The following is an 18783-nucleotide window of genomic DNA, read 5'->3' on the forward strand; positions in this document are numbered from 1 at the left end:
CGTTTGAGCGTTTATCAGTGTTAGAGCGTTTTTACAGCTGAAAAACATCTGAGAACCCACTCTTTTTTTTTTAAACGCTAACGCGGAAAAACGCTTAAATATGCTATTGCAAAAATATTGAAAAAAAGTTGAAAAACTCACTGCAAAGCTATGGACGTTTTTATAACGTTATTTTAATGTCCATTGTGCATGAAGCCTTAAACCATCAAGCTGGTGTCATAGATGATCACATGTGCAGCTCCATGGCAACTTCAGATCACACAGAGCCCAACATAGCAGCTTCCTTGGTTGTAAAAGTACGGGGGGGGGGGGGGGCAGGGTGGTTTTAGTTTGACTTTAAGGGAAGCCAATAAAAGGGCTGTGTTTTATTTACTACAAGATGAACCAAACCGCTTACTAGTATTTGACTGTTAAAATAAAAATGCACATGCATAAATTTAATTTTTTTTTTTATAAAAGCACTAAAAACTCTTGCCTACATTACTTTTATCAATAACAAAAAAAAAAAAAAAAAAAAAAAAAAACGGAAACAAATGAATTAATAGGGGAGGTTCTATGTCTTTACATGACTGTGAGACACTAGCCATTTCATTGGAGTTCCATGTATGCAAAAATATGGCCTGCATGTCAGACTATACCATCTTTATTCTCCAGCAGGGTTTCTCAACCAGGGTACATTGAACAATCAGTATGTTCAAAAAAGTTCCCACTGACACCATTGATCTTTTTCAGTATCTGTAAGGCTCCTTTCACACAATAGGCCCGCTCAGATCCTCTTGTCCGTTTTCAGGCAAATCCAAGCGGGCCGCATGGGCAAGCGGATATCAGCGGAGATGCCATCTGAGATAAGATCCACTCAAAACAGCCGGATGACGATACATTCGCCATCCGTCCAGCAGATGGGATGAAAACTGACAGGGGGAATCTGTTTTCATATAATCTCCCATACAGAACAGTGGGGCTCTGACAGGTCCATCCCTGCTCAGTGAGCATAGACGGACCTGTTGTCCGTCGGCTCAGTGGGGGGTCAACAACGCTGAGCTAGCGGAGTCCACCGAGCAGATCCACCCCATGTAAAAGGGGCTTAAGGGGGTAATTCTCAATTAAGAGCACCGAGTGCCTTTTCTGTCTGCTGCGTCGTTCCTTTTTAACCACTGTCAATTTTCAGGAGAACAAAGACTTCTGCATCAGACACTTCCTGAAGTGTGAATTGTCCTTTCCCCACAATGTGCTCTGTGGTTGAACTTGCTGGCCCCATATGAAACCACAGACCTCTGTGGGGAGGCACTGCAGTCCCAAATAGTTTTCTGCCACCATCACTCTGCAAGGCAAGGGCAGTGGCAAGGGCAGTGGCAAGGGCAGTGGCAAGGGCAGTGGCAAGGGCAGTGGCAAGGGCAGTGGCACAGGTATGTACTAAAAGTATTATGGTAGTTGTAAACCCTTACATATATTTAAAGAAGTGACTGGCCTCAGGTGATATACAAGGATGGATGAAAAATCCTTCTACACAAGTTGTACCTGTCTATCTTCTCTACATCCTTTCAAAGTGCTGAATTTCTAAAGCTTTTCTAACAGTTCAGAAAAAAGGGGCAGAGAGCTGAAATGACACACTGTAGAGCTCAGTGAGGAGATATTGGAAAGTCGATTGGAAGGAAGAGACACTGCCCCCTCCTCAATCTGCTGGTGGTCCCTCCCATCACCATTTTTATCTTGGCATCAGGAAAATTTGTCAGAAGTTATTTTCATGCTGATAGCAGAGGAACGACACAGCAGACAGAAAGAGCACTCAGTGCTCTTGAGACAAATATACACTATAAAGGGATATGTTTTGTTCATATTTCATGTCTGAGGTTTACAACCACTTTAATTACTCTCTTTACAGGCCGGTCTATTTTACTACTAATAGTAATTAAACAAGAGAGTCTCCAATTCCCTCTGCTCTATACATAAAAATGAAAAAAAAAATGGGATTCAACAAATTCAATGCAATAACAGATCAGTGTATGGTTTCAAAACAGTACACTGGGTAGGAAGACATTAAATACATTCTGGTTTATATAACTAGATGAGAGAGATGGTTTTGGTATGATAAAAACAGAATTTTGCAGCACAGTTGCCATTCCACTGTAAAGGGTGTCATACACAAAACACGTTATTGCTGCAACACATGCACAATCTTGCATCTCTTTACCCGTACCTATGAAATGCATGGCAGCCATGGCTGTTCTGATGCACCCAAGTACTTCATTGGTGTATTATAATAATGCTCCTAGATATAAGTGTACTAGAACCCTGCTTCTACTTCCCCCATGAGATGATCACCTTTTAAACCATTTTTACGTGGAAGCCTTTGCGGGGTGCGTGTGTGTATGTATATATGTATATATGTATACACACACACACGGCCTAAAGGATTACTTCACTACATAGTGAAACATTTCAGTTAAGAATTGTAAAGCAAGCAGGTAAAGCACTTAAGGGGCAGCATTGGCCACTAAGTGCCACAGCAAAAATGACCACTGTAAGTTTCAACCACCTAGGCATAGGTAGCATAGCAAAAAAAAAAAAAAAAAAAAAAAAAAAAAAAAAAGAAGAAGAAGGATCTTAAAATTTAAAATTAAAACTAGCAGATTGGGGGCACAAAGGTAAATCATGTATATAGCACACTCATACTACCTACCACACTAGTGGGTTAATGGTATTACCTTTTAAAATTATCCTGTTGAAGGAGGAGGAGAAAGAATAAAGGAGAAGACCTTCTGCCAAACAGAAAGGCCAGCTATCACTATTCTGCCATCCGCATGTGCTTGCTATGGCAGGATATTCTCCTATGCACAATGCATCATGAGAGGCAAACAGGCAAGTACACTACCTGCAGAGGTAATCGGAAAATCTAGCCAAAGATTTTGGATAGTTGTGGGAATAGGTAGCTTTGTGAGGATATTACACCTTCCTATTACTACTTGACAATCACAAAAATGGTGAATGCCTCTGTTGGAGGAGTCTGCCACAACTTCCTATCTCAAGAAAATGTTTTCACTGGCACAGGGAGAGTGGAAAACTCCCCAACAGGGGCACACAAAACAAAAAATCTGACAGAAGCTCTAACCCCTCAACACTCTGAAAAATCAGACGCCCTTATTTGTGGCCCTTTCATTACATAAAAGTGTGGAAAAGTGTATTGAAAAAAGCTACTAGAGTTAATCTAAAAAGTACTGTACTAGCACAAACTGCTAGTTCTGTTAAAAGGGCCACTATATTTAATAGTAATTTAAAAGGCTACTCCAATTTCTTATGCCTAAAACACACAACCGCAACCAATCCTAAGGCTGGAGCAAAGTAAAAATGACTACATACAGAAGTCTCTACTGATTCTGTCTCAGTAATTAATCTGGCATTGCAATGGCCCTAAAAATAGTGTTTGGAAATGTTTCAACAGAATTCGAAAATGTATAACAAGCATGTTAGGCCTCATTCACGTGGGGCTCATCAATGAGAACCCCACATGAGGGCCATGCTTACCTGCAGACACATCCTCATGCATGCAGTCCCATTGCTGTCTATTGGGATACAGCTTCTGCTTTCTGACATCTGTATGGGTGCAAATAGACACCCCGTTCAGAAAGGCACCCAACTGGGATCAGCAGCTGTATCCATGCCTGCACAGAACACCTGTACAGGTAAACACGGACCTCATGCAAGCTACAAATTATTATATTACTACAATAATGAAGTTGTATGCTTTTCCCTTTTAAGCAGATGTGGTTTGTTTTTCTTTTTTGTAACAATATAACCCCCCTTGGAAGAAATTTGCTTTCAACCATATATCAGTTTCCTGGAAAAAAATAAAAAATAATAATAATAATTCATATATATATATTTATACATGGCAGAGAGGGCAAGGTGGAGACCAGTCACATCTGATGCCTTCAGTGTCCAGGCCAAATTTTCTTCAGTAGGTCAATGTAATAGAGAGATTTTCTGAATCTTCTTTTGTCGGGTGTGGTAAATAGAAGACCGTGCTTCCAAACGTTCACTTGCAAGGTCTGGTTCCTCCTGGTGAACATGTCTTAATCACTGCTGGGTCACCCATCAAGAGGTATATGGCAGGGATATCCATCAAACTTAAGTGCTATAAAAAACAAAACAAAAAAAAAAAAAAAAAAAAATTCTAGATGTGATACAAACCAAACAGTACCAGAAGTCATAACAGTTTGGTTGTGTTGGGAGACTGTGGCAGGAAGAATGAGACAGTGTAGAAATATAACAAATAAGCGAGAAAATAATGCGCTATTACATCTGGTTATCACTCGTCCATGGAGAGCCTGACAAAAACAGCCCAAGGTCCCAGAAGGCCAAGACAAGTGCTTTAAGTGGGAAATTCTCCCTGTGGATCTTATGTAAGATACCATCAACATAACTCAGTTAGGAGTGGGAGAAACGTTAAAAAAATAGTTGTGTTCAAACTTAAAAAAAAAATTAAAAAAAATTAAAACACACACACAACTTTAACGGCATCTTTTAGCAGGTGGTTCACCCGTTATATCCACCCTTCAACTAATGCTCTAAATTCTTTTCAAAGGCCTCAAATTTGAGGCAACGCAAAGGTGAACAGGATGAAAATAGTCTTGCGTAATGTGATTTTTCTACCATCTTGCTCTCTGTGCAGCCTGACTTTCTCAGTAAAACAAGTTTATGTCTATGTGTGCAGTTCTTACAAAAATAAGTCTTCAGCACAGCTAGGGACCCAGCTCTGCTTTCTCTGTACAATGACCCTAAAAAGTCCACTCATCCACTCAAGAAGAAAAGGGTCAGCATCAAGAGTGTAAGAAGAAGGTCACAGCAGAAGAAGCTTTCCATTCCGGTGAATCTTTAGGATCTTGCCCAGACGCTGCTTAGCTGTAGCTAAACCTTTCTTGGGTCGCTTTCCTTGAGGGGAGAAAAAAAAAAAAAAATAAGTACAGTTAACCTCTTATTGCAACTACTTTGTATATGCAGATGAATTATACTCTTTTTATATAGCCATTTAGCATTTTTTTTAGAACATATTGAGCCTTCATTTGGTACTAAATAATGGATCGCTCATATTTTTATCAAAAGGAAACTAGACCAATAAATCTAACCTAATAAATATTTTTTCTACAATTAGTTGTTAAAGAGGCGTTCCAGTCTCTCGCTCCATCCCACCATCCAGCAATTTTATCTTTCCATACATTTTTTGAATTTTTAAAGTAAAAAACAAGCTTCTCCTCTGACTGGGAGAAAAAGATCCAAAGAAACTTTTTCAGCATTCAGAGGGGCAAGTTTTACCGAATGATCACCGTTCTAGCCAATTACAGACTATCACGTGAGGTACTCTCGGCTCCCAAGACCAGGAGCTGTTGGTGATAGCACTACTGGTCTCTGTGATGGGGGCTCAATATGGAGGGTGCTTCCAGCACAAATGCCAGGCACATATGTGTGGCATCTAAGGCCGCGGCGGTGTAAAAGTTAACTACTCCTGGAGCACCCACATACTGCGGCAGGGTGGCCCGGTCTGGGGCATGCGCCGCCGCCTACCGTGATCGGACACACCCGGAGCCAATCAGCAGGTCCGGCAGCTGCTGGCCACCCACGATCATTCGGGGGAATGACAGAACGACAGTCTGCCTACATAAACAAAGCAGCCCATTGTTCTGTCACAGAGGAAGAAAGTTCTGTGATTCCTAGTAATCAGGATCACCGATCTTTGCCTAGTGTCAGCATCCCCCACACAGTAAGCACACCTAGGGAACACATTTAACCCTTTGATTACCCGGATGTTAACCCCTTCCCTGCCAGTGTCAATTATACAGTGGCAGCACTTTTTTTTAAGCACTATCACTGTATTGGTGTCACTAGTCCCCAAAAAGTGTCACTTGGTGTCCAATTTTTCCACCACAGCCCCACTAAAAATCGCCTGTTCCCAGCCAGAATCATTACAGTGACCGTGCATATTTTTTAACACTGATCACTGTATTAGTGTCACTGATTCCCACAAAGTGTCAGTTAGGGTCAGTTTGTCCGCAGCAATATCGCAGTCCCGCCATAAGTCGCTGATCGCCGCCATTACTAGCATAAAAAAAAAATCCAGTATATATCCCATAGTTTGTAGATGCTATAACTTTTGCGCAAACCAACATACGTTAATTGGGATTTTTTTTTAGCAAAAATATGTAGCAGAATACAAATTGGCCTAAATTGGTGAAGAAATTAGACTATTTACATATTTATATTGGATATGTTTTATAGCATACAAGTCATAAATATAGTTTTTTCCTTCAAAATTGTTGCTTTTGTTTAGAGGGCAAAAAAAAAAAAAAAAAAAAAAAAAAAAAAAAAACTGCAAATGTGATCAAGTACCACCCAAAAGAAAAGCTCCATTTGTGGGGAAAAAAAGATTTTGTTTGGGTACAACGTCGCATGACTGGGCAATTGTTAAGGTAATGCAGTGCCTTATCGCAAAAAAACAAAACAAAAATACATACTATTAGATTTTCTGCAGATTTTTGTCTTCAAAGACCAAAAATAAATAAATAAAATAAACACAACCATGTCCAGGATATTACTAATACAATTTTATGTTATAACATCTCTACCCAATTACAAAGTGGGAAAACAAAGACTAAGGGCTCCTTCATCGCTCCGTTGATTCCCGCTGAACAGGCAGATGACAGGTCCGTCTTTGCACACTGTGCAGGGACCGACCTGTCAGAGAACCGCTCGCCCCTATGGGGGATTGGATGAACACAGACTGTAGAGTCCGTTGTCACCCGATAGAAAAATAGGTTTTTCCTCCATCACACTTTTTTCGGATCGGATGTCAGTGGACATGTCACCGCTGACCTCCATAGACATCTACAGTGTTCGTTCAGGTCCGCCTAAAAAACTGACAGGTGGACCTGAACGGTTCATCTGTGTGAAAACGGGCCTAAGTGATCATTTTACAAAGCTGCACATATTTTTAATATTTCCGGAGGCCTATGCAGTCAGGGGGCCCAAAATGGATATTAAAAATCTGTGCAGCTTTATAAAATGATCATAAATTTGATGGATTAATCTGCCGGCCATTTGGGTCCCCCTCAGAAGGCTGGCCTGAAAACGCCTAGTTAGCGACCTACATGACCTAAAATGCTGGAAGTGAGCCTCCCAATGGTTTTTCACATCCTGACAAGTCAGGACTAATGGTTTTCAGACTAGGACTCTGAGGTGACCCAAATGTCTCACAGGTAAAACAAAAATCTGTTCAGCTTTGTAGGATCATTTTATTATCTACCGAGCCCCTTCAACTGCATAGGATATTTTCCGGAAAAAAAAAAAAACTTGGCCTCAAAAAAATAAATAACCTTAAAAATACAGTATCCAAGATTGAGCATTTGCTTAGGAAGGCCGATTTAAAAAAACAGTGCTAAAATAGTTTGGTTACAAGGGGGCAGTGTGACTTAATTTCTTTGACTTTCTAGTCAAAGAACTGAATTAGGAAAACTGAAGGCAGCACTTTTACTAGAATGCTGTTCTTTATAGTAAATATGCTGGGTTTGTGTCTATGACATTAGCCTGGCATCCATTTCAAATCACTTCTGAAATCATTCTTCCAGGTCAATGACTGGCACTGTTCTATCATGAAAGATGTCCTTTAACCACTTGCTGATCACCCTATAGTAGGTTTACTTCTACAGGGCGGCAGCTCTACGCCGAATCGCGTATATATACACACACACGTGATCCCGCATTTCCGCCTGCAGGAGGTACTTAAGCGCAGATTCTGCTGTGATTATTCACAGCAGAAGACGATCTGCGGGTGTTGTCATTGGATGTCCACTGGCACCCACTGATCATCGAGCAGACTGAGAATGGAGCTCTGCCTATGTAAACAAGGCAGAAATCCGTTCTGACGGGGGGAAACACAAATCCATCTCTTCACCTAGTAAAAGCAGCACACATAGTAAACATTAATGCAGAGGCAGTACATAATTTTAGCACTGATCATTGTATTGGTGTCAATGGTTGTCGCAGTATGTTAAAAGTTTCAGTGTCCGATTGTCTGAAGCAATATCATCGTCCCACTATAAGTCTCTGATCACTGCCATTACTAGTATAAAATAAAAAAATAAAAATAAAAAAATATTTCAGTATATCCAATTGATTTATTTTTTTTTTCACCAGGACCGGCGCCGACACCTCATCGGTCTTGAGCCATTGTGGGCAGGAGTTTTTAGGCGAGGACGCAGCCGCGGCCTCGCCTAAAAACTCCTGCCTGCAGCTCCTCAAGACTGATGCGGTGTCCATCAAAAAAAACAAAAAAAACAAAACAAAAAAGATCGCAGTTTTTTTTGGGAGAAAAATCTCCCAGCTCTAGGCAGGTTGATCAAATACCACAAAAAAAGCTATTTGTGGTGGAAAAAATTGGCACGCATTTAATTTGGGTATAGCGCTGCATGACGACAATTGTCAAGTTAAAGTAACGCAGCGCTTTATTCCAAAAAGTGGCCTTGTTATGAATGAGGATAAATCTTCTAGGTGGTCAAATGGGTAAAAAGATTGCTTTGTGTCCAACTGCATTGACTTGTTAAAGTGGTTGTATACCCTTTTTTGTAACTTTTACCTACAGGAAAGCCTATAATAAGGCTTACCTGTAGGTAAAAAAAAATATCTCCTAAACCTGTACGGTTTAGGAGATATTCCCCTCGGTATGCGCCACTGACTGCAGCGGCGCATGCGCACGAAGGGATTCTCGGCCTGAAAATCCGGCAGTGGCCGGCGGCCGGAAAGAAATCTCCCGCGCGCATGCGCGGGAGTGACGATATTGCGGCTCCGGCCACTCACAGCGCCGGAGCCGCGATACCCGGAAGAAACGCCGAGGGAGCATGTCAGCTCCCTCGGCGTGGATCGTGCCAGATGTCGGGGCCTCGTTCTAAGGTAAGTATTTCATAATGAGCTAGTATGCGGTGCATACTAGCTCATTATGCCTTTTGCTTTGCAGGTGTTAAAAAAAATAAAAATAATAGCGGGTTTACTACCGCTTTAACCATTTCAAACTGGAAAAAAGCATCCTAAACCACTACAATACAGGGCACTTTCGCCCCCTTCCTTCCCAGACCATTTTTCAGCTTTCAGCACGCTCGCTATTTCAATTACAATTCCGTGGTCATGCTGCGCTGTACCTAAATTACATTTTTATCATTTTGTTTGCACAAATAGAGCTTTATTTTGGTGGTATTTATTCACGACGATATAAGCGAAAAAAAGAGCGAAAATGTAGAAAAAAAAAAAACACAATATTTAGTTCTATTTTAAAAGAAATCTACATGTTTTTGGTAAAAAAAAGTCCGGTAAGTGTAGAATTTGTTTGTGTGATCACGGACATATATACGCAAATGATCATTTATAGATGTGTGTGTGTGCAGGTGATCACGGACATGTGTGTGCAGATAATCATTGGGACATGTGTTTTTAGTGGGACATATTGGGACAGGCGTTTTTATTATTTGAGGACATGTGTGTTTTACATGTGTGTTTACACTAGGTTGGTGATCAGTGCGTAAAAAGCAGTAAAAACAGCACATACTCACTGATCACCAGCCCGGTTGCAGCGATGTGCTCTCTTCACCGACAACTTCTGTGAGGAGAGTAGAGCCGATTGCCTAGCAACCGGCTCGGTGTTTACATCACATGATGGCTGTGACTGGACACAGCCGTCATGTGATCAGGAGGGCCAATCACAGATCCCCCTGCTGATCGGAGATGCGCCGTGTCCGGGTGACACGAGCGCATCGGGATTGCACCACTGCGCAGGCACGCGCAATCCCCCTCCTTCTGAAGGACATTCCTGATTATCCACTCAGAAGGAGAGAGCACCCACCCGACCGTATATGTACATTGGCCGGGTGGGAAGTGGTTAAGTAAGGTTACTGGATATGAAGTAGGCAGTGTCTAAAAAAATAAAATAAATAAAATAAAAAATTTCCACAAAAGTTTAAACATCCCAAGACTTGGTAAGATCTTGCAATTTTACAGTTATCTGTACACATAATCTCTTACACAGACATTATAGGATATCAAGCGGTTGACAAAGAAAATGTTTTATTGCTTCCAATTCTGCATTGAGAGAACAAAATGATAATCTGTTTTGTTCACCTGAAACAGGTACTACTAAATTCAGACAGATAACCCCTCTCTTGGGATCAGACCTGGATCATGTTCAGGTTTGTACACAGAGCTTTTGACTTTTCCCCAGGTACATACAGGCTCCACCTTTCCTGGTTTATAGGACACTAGCCTGACCAGATCTTCAATGGACAGTAGACATTCCTGCACTTGACAGCTGATTGTTGGGGGTGAAGCTTAGCACCAGAAGGGGGCAGGACCTAAAAGGATAAGTTCACCTCTAAAAAACAAAACAAATTTATTAGGAGCCTGGAATGCATTGCACCCATGATCAGCAGACTGCAGGTGCCGAGCAGGACTCCTGCAGGCTGTCAGTGTAAGCTGTCTGCTAATACCTCACAGGCAGTTACACACTAAAAGGAAGAGACAATGATCTAAAGCGCTCAACAGCGCCCTAGTAGTTCATTGGGATCTACAAACCAACAACCACAAAGGCAGGTCAGTAGTTGTAGTTCTCACATTCACAGAACTCTGAATGATGTGGGCGTAGCACTGCATATCCACATTTCTTTTAAAATTGTGACAGCAAGTTCAGGGAAAAGATAGCTTGTACTAGAGGCAGCGCATTGTGGAGCCGCTGCAGGAGTGGGAGTTTGATACATGTTCTGCCCTAGAAAAGGGTGGCACGTGTTATTTTCCCAAAGGTGAACTTATACTTTAAAAAAATACTTTGAAAGATGGCAAGGCCCTGTTTACAGCTCCCCCCACCCCTTCCAGGGGCCTCAATAGGATACAGTCATCTACTTATCTACAATCATCACTAGGTGCCTGCACTTTAGCACGGCTATCTTTTTAGACCAGGTTAAGTTCACTTTAAAAATTTCTAAGTATACCTGTCACAAATCTGAGTATCTCACATTTCGTGACAAACTGCACACCAAAGATTCATTAGACATATGCAGACACAGTTATATGGAAATGTAAATTTCTTCTGGAGCAAGGCCCTCCTCCCAACATTTACTGTACAGAGCAGCTTAGCCATTGCTCAGCTTCGCACACCTTTCTATTGGTCATGGAGGCAGCTCATGACATTCAAAAGGATTAAAAGTAAGGCTTAACAAGTAATGCAGCAAGCTAGGTTTTTGCGGGAAAAAAAGGCAAGATTTTCCTTAAAAACATATGTTTATATTCCTGGATTCGATAATTTTCCCCACACAGTTTTCACTAAAGGTAATCTGTAAACAGCTGTAACACATTGCAAAAAGACATTTAAAAAGGTAAAGTCAGTTACTACACAATTCAATTCATACCCTGAACTACTTGACTTGTTGGAGAGGTAGCAGAAAGCCGTCTGTGAGAAAGGAAGACACCGGGTGCCATTGGGGTAGTGCCACGGTTCACCTGAGCCATGCCAAATATATTGGGACCAGCTGTGTATTCATGGTCAACCAGGCTGCCAGAGAAGACCTCAATCTGAGGCTCAGGAGGTGGTGGTGGCGGCTCAGGCTCTGATGGGAGAATTTGAGGTTCTGGTTCACTTGGAGGCTTTTTCTTGGTGGCCAATTTTTTCTTTTGAGATCTCTGTTGCTCCTAAAAGAACAAACGTGAGAAAATAAGGAGCATAGACACACACAATGGTTTGTTTTTAGCCCTTAGCTCAAACACAATACCTTGAGAACTTTTTACCTGCCCACAAAACTTCAAGAGCCCATTCACATCTTAGCATGCTGATGTGTTGCGTTCTTTTTGCATGTTAACATGCAATGCATTAAGGCAGTGCATTCAAAATGTAAAAAGGGAGATGGTACATCCACCATTCTTTTGTACACACCGAGGTTGATTTACTAAAATGGGAGTGCGCAAAATCTTATGCATGGTAGCCTATCAGCTTCTAACGTCAGTTTGATCAATTATCCTTTGAAAAAGAAACCTGGAAGCTAATTGGTTTCTATGCAAATTGGCACGAAATTTTGCACTCTCCAGTTTTAGAAAATCAATCCCATTGTGTTCATGTGTGTTTGGGTGCAAGTGAATGCACTTGCAACACCCCGCAGCATGCAGTGTGAATAGGAACTAAAAGGGCTTCAATTTGTTTGGGATGCAAAAGGCCCCTTTAGATCCCCTTTCTTCAATTATAGTTAGTCAAATTGGGAAAAAATAAAATAAAAACACAAGCCCATCTAGTGCAGTGATGGTGAACCCTGGCACCCCATATGTTTTGGAAATACATTTCCCATGATGCTCATGCACTCTGTAGTGTAGTTGAGTATCATGGGAAATGTTAGTTTCAAAACATCTGGGGTGCCAAGGTTCACCATCACTGATCTAGTTCAACCAAAACAAAAAAAAATACAATCCCATATACACAATCCATTACCCACAGTTGATCCGGAGGAAGGTGAAAAACTCCAGCTAAGCATGACCCAATTTGCTCCAGCAGGGGAAAAATGCCTTCCCGATCCCCCCCTAAGAGGCAATCGGATACTTCCCGGATCAACTTCACCTATAAATGTTAGTAACGAGTTATATTATGTACATTTAGTAAAGAATCCAGGCCTTTTTTTAAAGCAATCTACTGAACTTGTCAGAACCACCTGGAGGGAGTCTATTCCACATTTTCACACCTCTTACTGTGAAGAAACCTTTCCGTATTTGGAGATTAAATCTTTTTTCCTCTAGACATAAAAGAGTGCCCCCTTGTCCTCTGATGACCTTAAAGTGAATAACTCAAAACCAAGTTCACTATAGACCACTTATGTATTTGTATATGTTGATCATATCCCCTCTTAATCTCTTCTCAAGAGTGGATAAATCTTTCCTCATAGCTGAGCTCCTCTATACCTCTTATCAGTTTGGTTGCCCTTCTCTGCACTTTCTCCAGTTCCCCCATATCCTTTTTGAGAACTGGTGCTCAAAACTGAACTGCATATTCCAGTTGAGGTCTTACTAACGATTTGTACAGGGGAAAAATTAGACCTCTCTAAATACAAGAAAGGACTTTGATCGCTTTGGAAACCGCAGCTTGGCATTGCATGCTATTATCGAGCTTATAATCTACAAAAAAAAAAAAAAACAGATCCTTCTCCACTATGAATCCCCCAGTTGTACACCCCCCCCCCCCCCAGTATGTATGATGTATACATATTCTTAGCTCCCAAGTGCATAAATTTACAATCAGATAAAAAAAAAAATGAACTTTTTATGAAGCCACAATGTAGGAATGTGCAAACTGCTAAAATAAGTTACCAAGGCTATAAAAGTTTGGTTGATTTTTGTAATGTACCTGCTGAGAAAGTCTTGCTGCTGCCACAGCCAATCCTGTCTCAACTGAGGCCACGCGAGTTCCTTCTCGAACTGGACGGGCTTGTTTTGGGAGTGTTGGAGTGACACGTGCTGAAACGGACAATTTAATTTATTACATTTCTGTCACAAGTCATTACCTTCATGTCAAAACGATTTTTATCATCATGGTTTACAAAGGGACTCAGCACTGAGGAATATGGTCTGCCTGGAGCTGTATGTATATTCTAATCAAATCTAAGAAGAAAATGAGACACATGCATGGGGTTATCCTCCCACCTTCAAATACTATTCATACACTACCAACAGACCAAAGAATAAAAAACAAAAAAAAACTAATAAAAACAATAGAATGTGTTAGAGAATGGCTGCTGCTTCAATTACATGATTCTTACACCTATGTTTAGGTTTATGACTGATAACGGCTAGTTCAAAGCCCAAAAAATGTATTTGTTTTCATAAAACGTTACTTTTTAAATGCAAGCTCAATTAAGCCCCTTTCAGACAGGGCGTCAAGCTGATTCACCTGCTCAGCGGGGATCTCTCTGGTGATCCCTGCTGAGCAGGTGGATGACAGGTCTGTGTCCACTCCACTATGCAGAGCAAACACAGCCTGCTGTCTTCTATGGGGGTAGCAAGATGGAAACGGATCGCCTGTCCGACTCAGTCGGACTGTCACCCCATTAATCCGCCTGATGGATGGGGACCAGATCCCCATCTGTTTTAAGGGACAGGATCGGATGCCGGCGGGCGCCAGCGGCTCCACCAATCCATAGAGAGCTATGGATGGTCAGATCAGGTCCATCTGAAAAACTGACAGGTGTCCCCGAACAGTCATCAATGTGAAAGGGGCCTTAGAGCCATTGCCAGTGTTCCCCTACTCTCTGAAATCTGTGACCTACCACTTGACCACAAGAGGACCTCAGTATTCAAAGTTAAATTATGCCCAGTGTCATTCAAACAGGAAGACAGAGGCTATGAGTGCAGGGCATCCAACATTCAGTGTAAGGAGTACATGAATCATACATGACATCAGCGATGCTTTATGTTCAATGTGGACCGCCCACCTCCAGGGGAGAACCCAAAAAAGGACCCTGTGCATCACGTGACTTTCCTGTAGACTTAAAAAAAAATGAATTGCAGGGGTCTTTATCTGAAGTTGGTTTTTAAAAACAGCATTGTGATTTGGCAATACCAATGTGCCCTTACGATTTTGTGATAATAATGGGTCAGTTTTATTTCACCCACCAACTATGTGCGATTCATTCTGTAATTACAAAATACATAAAACTAATGATTGTGGTGAAAACGACACCAAAATGTACAGTATAAGGAAGTTGAACATTTATTGTACCCTTTGGATTCCAAGGAGCATCATCGGTCTGCTTCTTTTTTTTGGGACGTGACCTTAGTGCTGGGTCGTCATCATCAGATTCCAGAGATGGGTAAACTGAAATGCATAACAGAAAAATAATCAAACTAACTATGACTGGTAGAGGTGGAGAGATGTTCAAAACCAATAGCGAACAAGAGAATGAATTAGATGTTTATGAGCAATGTCTGATGGAAATGTGAATGTAGCACTGGACTGAAAAAGTGAGAATTGGTTCTGACAGATCTACAGTGGAGTGCATTTGCCTATCAGGAAGCAGATCTGTAAAGGATGTATAGCATACAGAGACCTAGAAACAGATCATTTGGCGGCTGATAGACTCTTAGTTATGTACCGAGGCGCTCCTAGGTCACAAATCTAAAAAGCTTTAAAGCCAAAAGCATCAACCAGGAAAATAACACTCTCAAAAGGAGAGATCAGCATGAGCTTACGCTTCTCATGGCAGAGCCACTAAATTAATGATATGCATAGACATAGTACAACCATACTCACTATATTCTGAATCTTTAAAACAGGCTCCCAGCGTTTCCTGCTCATCAGTACTATCTTCGTCATCTTCACTGTCCATACTACGGTGCGCAGGTCTTTTAACCGGCCTCTTTCCTGGCCTCAGAATCACTTTGCTGTTCCCAGAGCTTCCACTTGTACCATTACTTCCAGACTTGTTGCCTGCTGCAGCCTTACTACCACTTTGTGGTATACCAGATACAGCACCACTCTCTTGTCCAGCTGCCCACCAAGCCTGAAGGCTAGCAGGGGTGCAGGAGGAAGAGGCTTGAAGGTTGGCCATGCACAGCATACCCTGAATGGCCTCCTGGGTGCTTGGAGAAGCAGGTGCTTCACTGTAAACAGAGAGAAGTAAAATTTTATATATTAATCTAAAATTGAATGGAAAATGTACAGTACCGAAAGATAAGCTCAGACAGTAAAGGGAGCTGAGAAGCATGATACTGAAGCAATATTTTAAAGTTTGGCCTGTAAGTCATCTATGAAAAGATTGGGGTGTCTGCAAAGCCTCTAAATCATGGGTCTTCAAACTATGGCCCTCCAGTTGTTCAGGAACTACAATTCCCATCATGCCTAGTCATGTTTGTGAATGTCAGAGTTTTACAATGCCTCATGGGATGTGTAGTTTTGCAACAGCTGGAGGGTCGTAGTTTTAGGATCCCTGCTCTAAATCTTTCAACAAAATCTAAGTATGTGCCCACCCCTCCTTACTGCTATACCTCAGACTAGGAAACAGCGATTTGTCCTTGGTGCTGGTCTGATAGCCAGCTTTTGCACTCTAGACGGAAAGCAGGGAGTTTGCGACTGTCTTTTGTTCACTGATTCACTTCCTGCTTTGCATGGATCCAGAAGTGTTCATTAATGAGCACTTATGGGTTTAAAGCAATTCTGTCACCAGAAAGAATTGCTAAAACAAAACCTGTAAATGAATCCCTTTTCAAGTGTTTAGGTCTACAAACACTATTCCGTTCATGATCTCTCATAATCTGAAGTTCTTTGGGAAATCAACACAGGAGTTTTGATCTCCTGGGTCCCCTGCAGCTCTCACTGGTTCCTCCTGCTGACCTCGATGTGGAGGTCAGAAGAAATATGTGAGAGCTGTGGGGAACCCGGGAGATCAAAATTCCCAGAGAACTGGGGTTAAACCATTGCTAGAGTGCAAAAAGACAGGATGTGTCGGCAAAGAGGCTGCTGCTGGTCAGTAGCACTGAGATGCAACAAAATATAAACAAAACATAAAATTTAAAAAAAATAAAAAAAGGAGGCGAAGACCATTTCCATTTAGAAAAAAAATAAAAAATTAACTAAAAACACAACACAAAAATGATACCACAATACAGCAATTATACAGTTAGGAGTTGACATCCTCTTTAAAATATGCAGAAAGAATGCACCAATTAAAGAAACCCATTTTTCTTTACTTACTCTATTTCAGAGTATTCTGGGCCTCCAACCTGTCTACTGGCTTTAAGAAGGTCCAATATACCACCACTGCTAGCTCCAAGTTGGTCTCCATCAGCTTCTCCCATTTCTTCATCCGTGGTATAGTCTTCCTGTTAGTGACATGGATGATTTAGTGTGATGCGAGTTAACATGACATTACACTTAAAATTCTTGTGTATTTCACCAACCTCTACATCAAACTCCAGCTCTCCTGGTTCTCGTACTCTGTTAGGGTCTGAGCATGGCTTTGCGCGTGGAAGCTTACGTGGGAATTCTGGAGAAAGCAGTGAAGTGAAAAGCGTAAGGGTCAGCCCACTTAAAAATTTTTTTTATTTTTTTTGAGAATAAATATTATATATATATATATATATATATATATATATATATATATATATATATATATATATATATATATAAAAACACATCTTGGCAATTGCTAATATCTTTTGGGGTTATTTGGTTTGACTTCCTCTGTCTGCACAACTACTAGGGGGGCTCCCGCTCTTCCTTTGAAAAAGATTTAACTTACCACCTCTGTTTCAGCCGATCTTCACTCTGTTTCACAGTTAAAGCCATGACTGGGTTCTTCAGTATACAAAAATGTTTGTGTTTATCAGATGCCTGTGTCTTCCCACTGTACACATTAGCTCACACCACTATATCACTAATGTGCCCCTTCAGAGCATAGCAGAGACACACAGATATTCCTAATCAGTAGGAAATGTCAGATACTGAAGATCCTAGCAGTGGTTTTAGCTCTGCACAGAGTAAGGATAGTCTGTTTAGGAGACATCACTTTTAAAGGCCACCTTTAAATAAAAAATGCAATTTTTTTTTGCAAAAAATTGCATTTATTAGTCTTTTCCACAGGAGCCAACATAGAAAGCACCTGCAATCAGCAGATCACAGGTGAAATGTCAGGCTCCTGCATGCTCTTCCTCTATGCCTGTACCTCTGTGCAGGCTGTTACAAAGCAGGAGGAGGAATGACTGGGGGGAAGGGTGCTCATCAGCACCCTCGCAGTCAATTGAGAAGCACCAGCAGATTGCCGCAGTGGAAGACAGGACTGGTAGTTTATTCATTTATAGATTTCTGCTGAACTCCACACAGCAACGCCATTTTTAAAACGTGACAGTGGGTTGGGGGGAGAAGAACTCCCACCCACTGTTACAGCGGAAGGGGGGGCGAGCGGGGCACCAGCTGGTAAATGTTACATTTACACCGTACAATCTGGTTGCAACATGTGCCAAAGGCGAACCAAAGAAGCTTGGTGGTGGTCACATCACTGGAGGGGAGCTAGAGTAAAGTCCCACTTGAAGTACCGTATATACTCGAGTATAAGCCGAGATTTTCAGCCTCTTTTTTGAGGCTGAAAGTGCCCCCCTCGGCTTATACTCGAGTCATCGCTGTCTGCCCGCTCGATCAGCGTGTCGAGCAGACAGACAGCGGCCATTCTATAATTCAAAAGCCGCGCCTCCGGCTCCGCCTTCGCCTGTGATAGGCGGAACACTGAATTTCCCAGCAGCCTGTGTTCCGCCTATCACGGACATCATATCATCCTCGTACTACGGACGAGGATGATACGATGTACGTGATAGGCGGAACACAGGCTGCTGGGAAATTCAGTGTTCCGCCTATCACAGGCGAAGGCGGCGGCGCAGCTTTTGAATTTTACAATGGCCGCCGAGGCGCCGATGAAGAGGGCACGGGACGGAGGCAAGGCAAGGCACGGCACGGGACGGGACGGAGGCAAGGCACGGCGGCGAGGCACGGAGGCAAGGAGGCAAGGCACGGGACGGAGGCTCGGGACAAAGGCTCGGGACACAGGTAGGCTGGACACACACACGGATGGATACACACACAGGGATGGATGGATGGATGGATGGAGACACACACACACAGGGATGGATGGATGGATGGATGGATGGATGGAGACACACACACACAGGGATGGATGGATGGATGGATGGAGACACACACACACAGGGATGGATGGACGGACACACAGGGATGGA

At 42.1% G+C, this 18783-nt stretch overlaps 1 protein-coding gene across 3 annotated transcripts in view; it reads right to left on the minus strand.

Moving 5' to 3' along the window:
• Nucleotides 1-432: 432 nt before the first annotated feature.
• PHF8 (PHD finger protein 8) overlaps nucleotides 433-18783 on the minus strand; it is a 50753-nt gene continuing 32402 nt past the window's right edge. For 2 of the 3 annotated variants that reach the window (XM_077479237.1, XM_077479231.1), the window contains exons 16-22: nucleotides 16957-17042; nucleotides 16751-16878; nucleotides 15311-15660; nucleotides 14780-14875; nucleotides 13409-13518; nucleotides 11436-11715; nucleotides 433-4929 (exon numbers count right to left, since the gene is read on the minus strand). In XM_077479237.1, the coding sequence (XP_077335363.1) occupies nucleotides 4838-4929; nucleotides 11436-11715; nucleotides 13409-13518; nucleotides 14780-14875; nucleotides 15311-15660; nucleotides 16751-16878; nucleotides 16957-17042 (1142 nt within the window). In that variant the 3' untranslated portion in view covers nucleotides 433-4837. The remainder of the gene's footprint in view (nucleotides 4930-11435; nucleotides 11716-13408; nucleotides 13519-14779; nucleotides 14876-15310; nucleotides 15661-16750; nucleotides 16879-16956; nucleotides 17043-18783) is intronic. The other variant, XR_013274312.1, reaches the window with a different exon arrangement.

Source organism: Lithobates pipiens, unplaced genomic scaffold (assembly GCF_037356315.1).
Source record: "Lithobates pipiens isolate NorthernLeopardFrog02 unplaced genomic scaffold, aLitPip1_a1.2 Scaffold_1, whole genome shotgun sequence".
In the NCBI taxonomy this organism is placed as follows: Eukaryota; Metazoa; Chordata; class Amphibia; order Anura; family Ranidae; genus Lithobates; species Lithobates pipiens.